The 227-nt window shown below is 69.6% G+C and overlaps 1 protein-coding gene across 1 annotated transcript in view; it reads right to left on the bottom strand.

Annotated features, from left to right (window-relative positions):
* Positions 1–103: 103 nt before the first annotated feature.
* The window catches only part of FGFR4 (fibroblast growth factor receptor 4), a gene marked incomplete at both ends in the record, with an annotated part of 5,780 nt that continues 5,656 nt past the window's right edge, over positions 104–227 (bottom strand). Inside the window, one exon of the mRNA XM_010138996.1 lies at positions 104–209. Within this exon, the coding sequence (XP_010137298.1) occupies positions 104–209 (106 nt within the window). The remainder of the gene's footprint in view (positions 210–227) is intronic.

Below are 227 nucleotides of genomic sequence, written 5' to 3'. Positions count from 1 at the left end.
GGCTCTGGAGAGCAGGGCCTGGGGCTGGAGCCCCCCATCTTGTGCTCCCCGGGGTGTGGGGGGGCTCCAGGAAGGGAGTGCAAGGCCCGTAAGTCACTTTTACCCGGGGCTGGCTCGAGCAGGGGAAGTGGGGGGGTCCCTGGCGTGCAGGGCCAGGCCCCCCGAGCACTTTCCCAGCCTGGGAGCCCGCGGCAGTTGGGGGATCAGGTTAAGGGTGATGCTGGGAG

This window comes from Buceros rhinoceros, unplaced genomic scaffold (assembly GCF_000710305.1).
Source record: "Buceros rhinoceros silvestris isolate BGI_N320 unplaced genomic scaffold, ASM71030v1 scaffold19896, whole genome shotgun sequence".
In the NCBI taxonomy this organism is placed as follows: Eukaryota; Metazoa; Chordata; class Aves; order Bucerotiformes; family Bucerotidae; genus Buceros; species Buceros rhinoceros.
The sequence above is the reverse complement of the archived record's forward strand: the minus strand, read 5'-3'. Positions and strand labels throughout refer to the sequence as shown.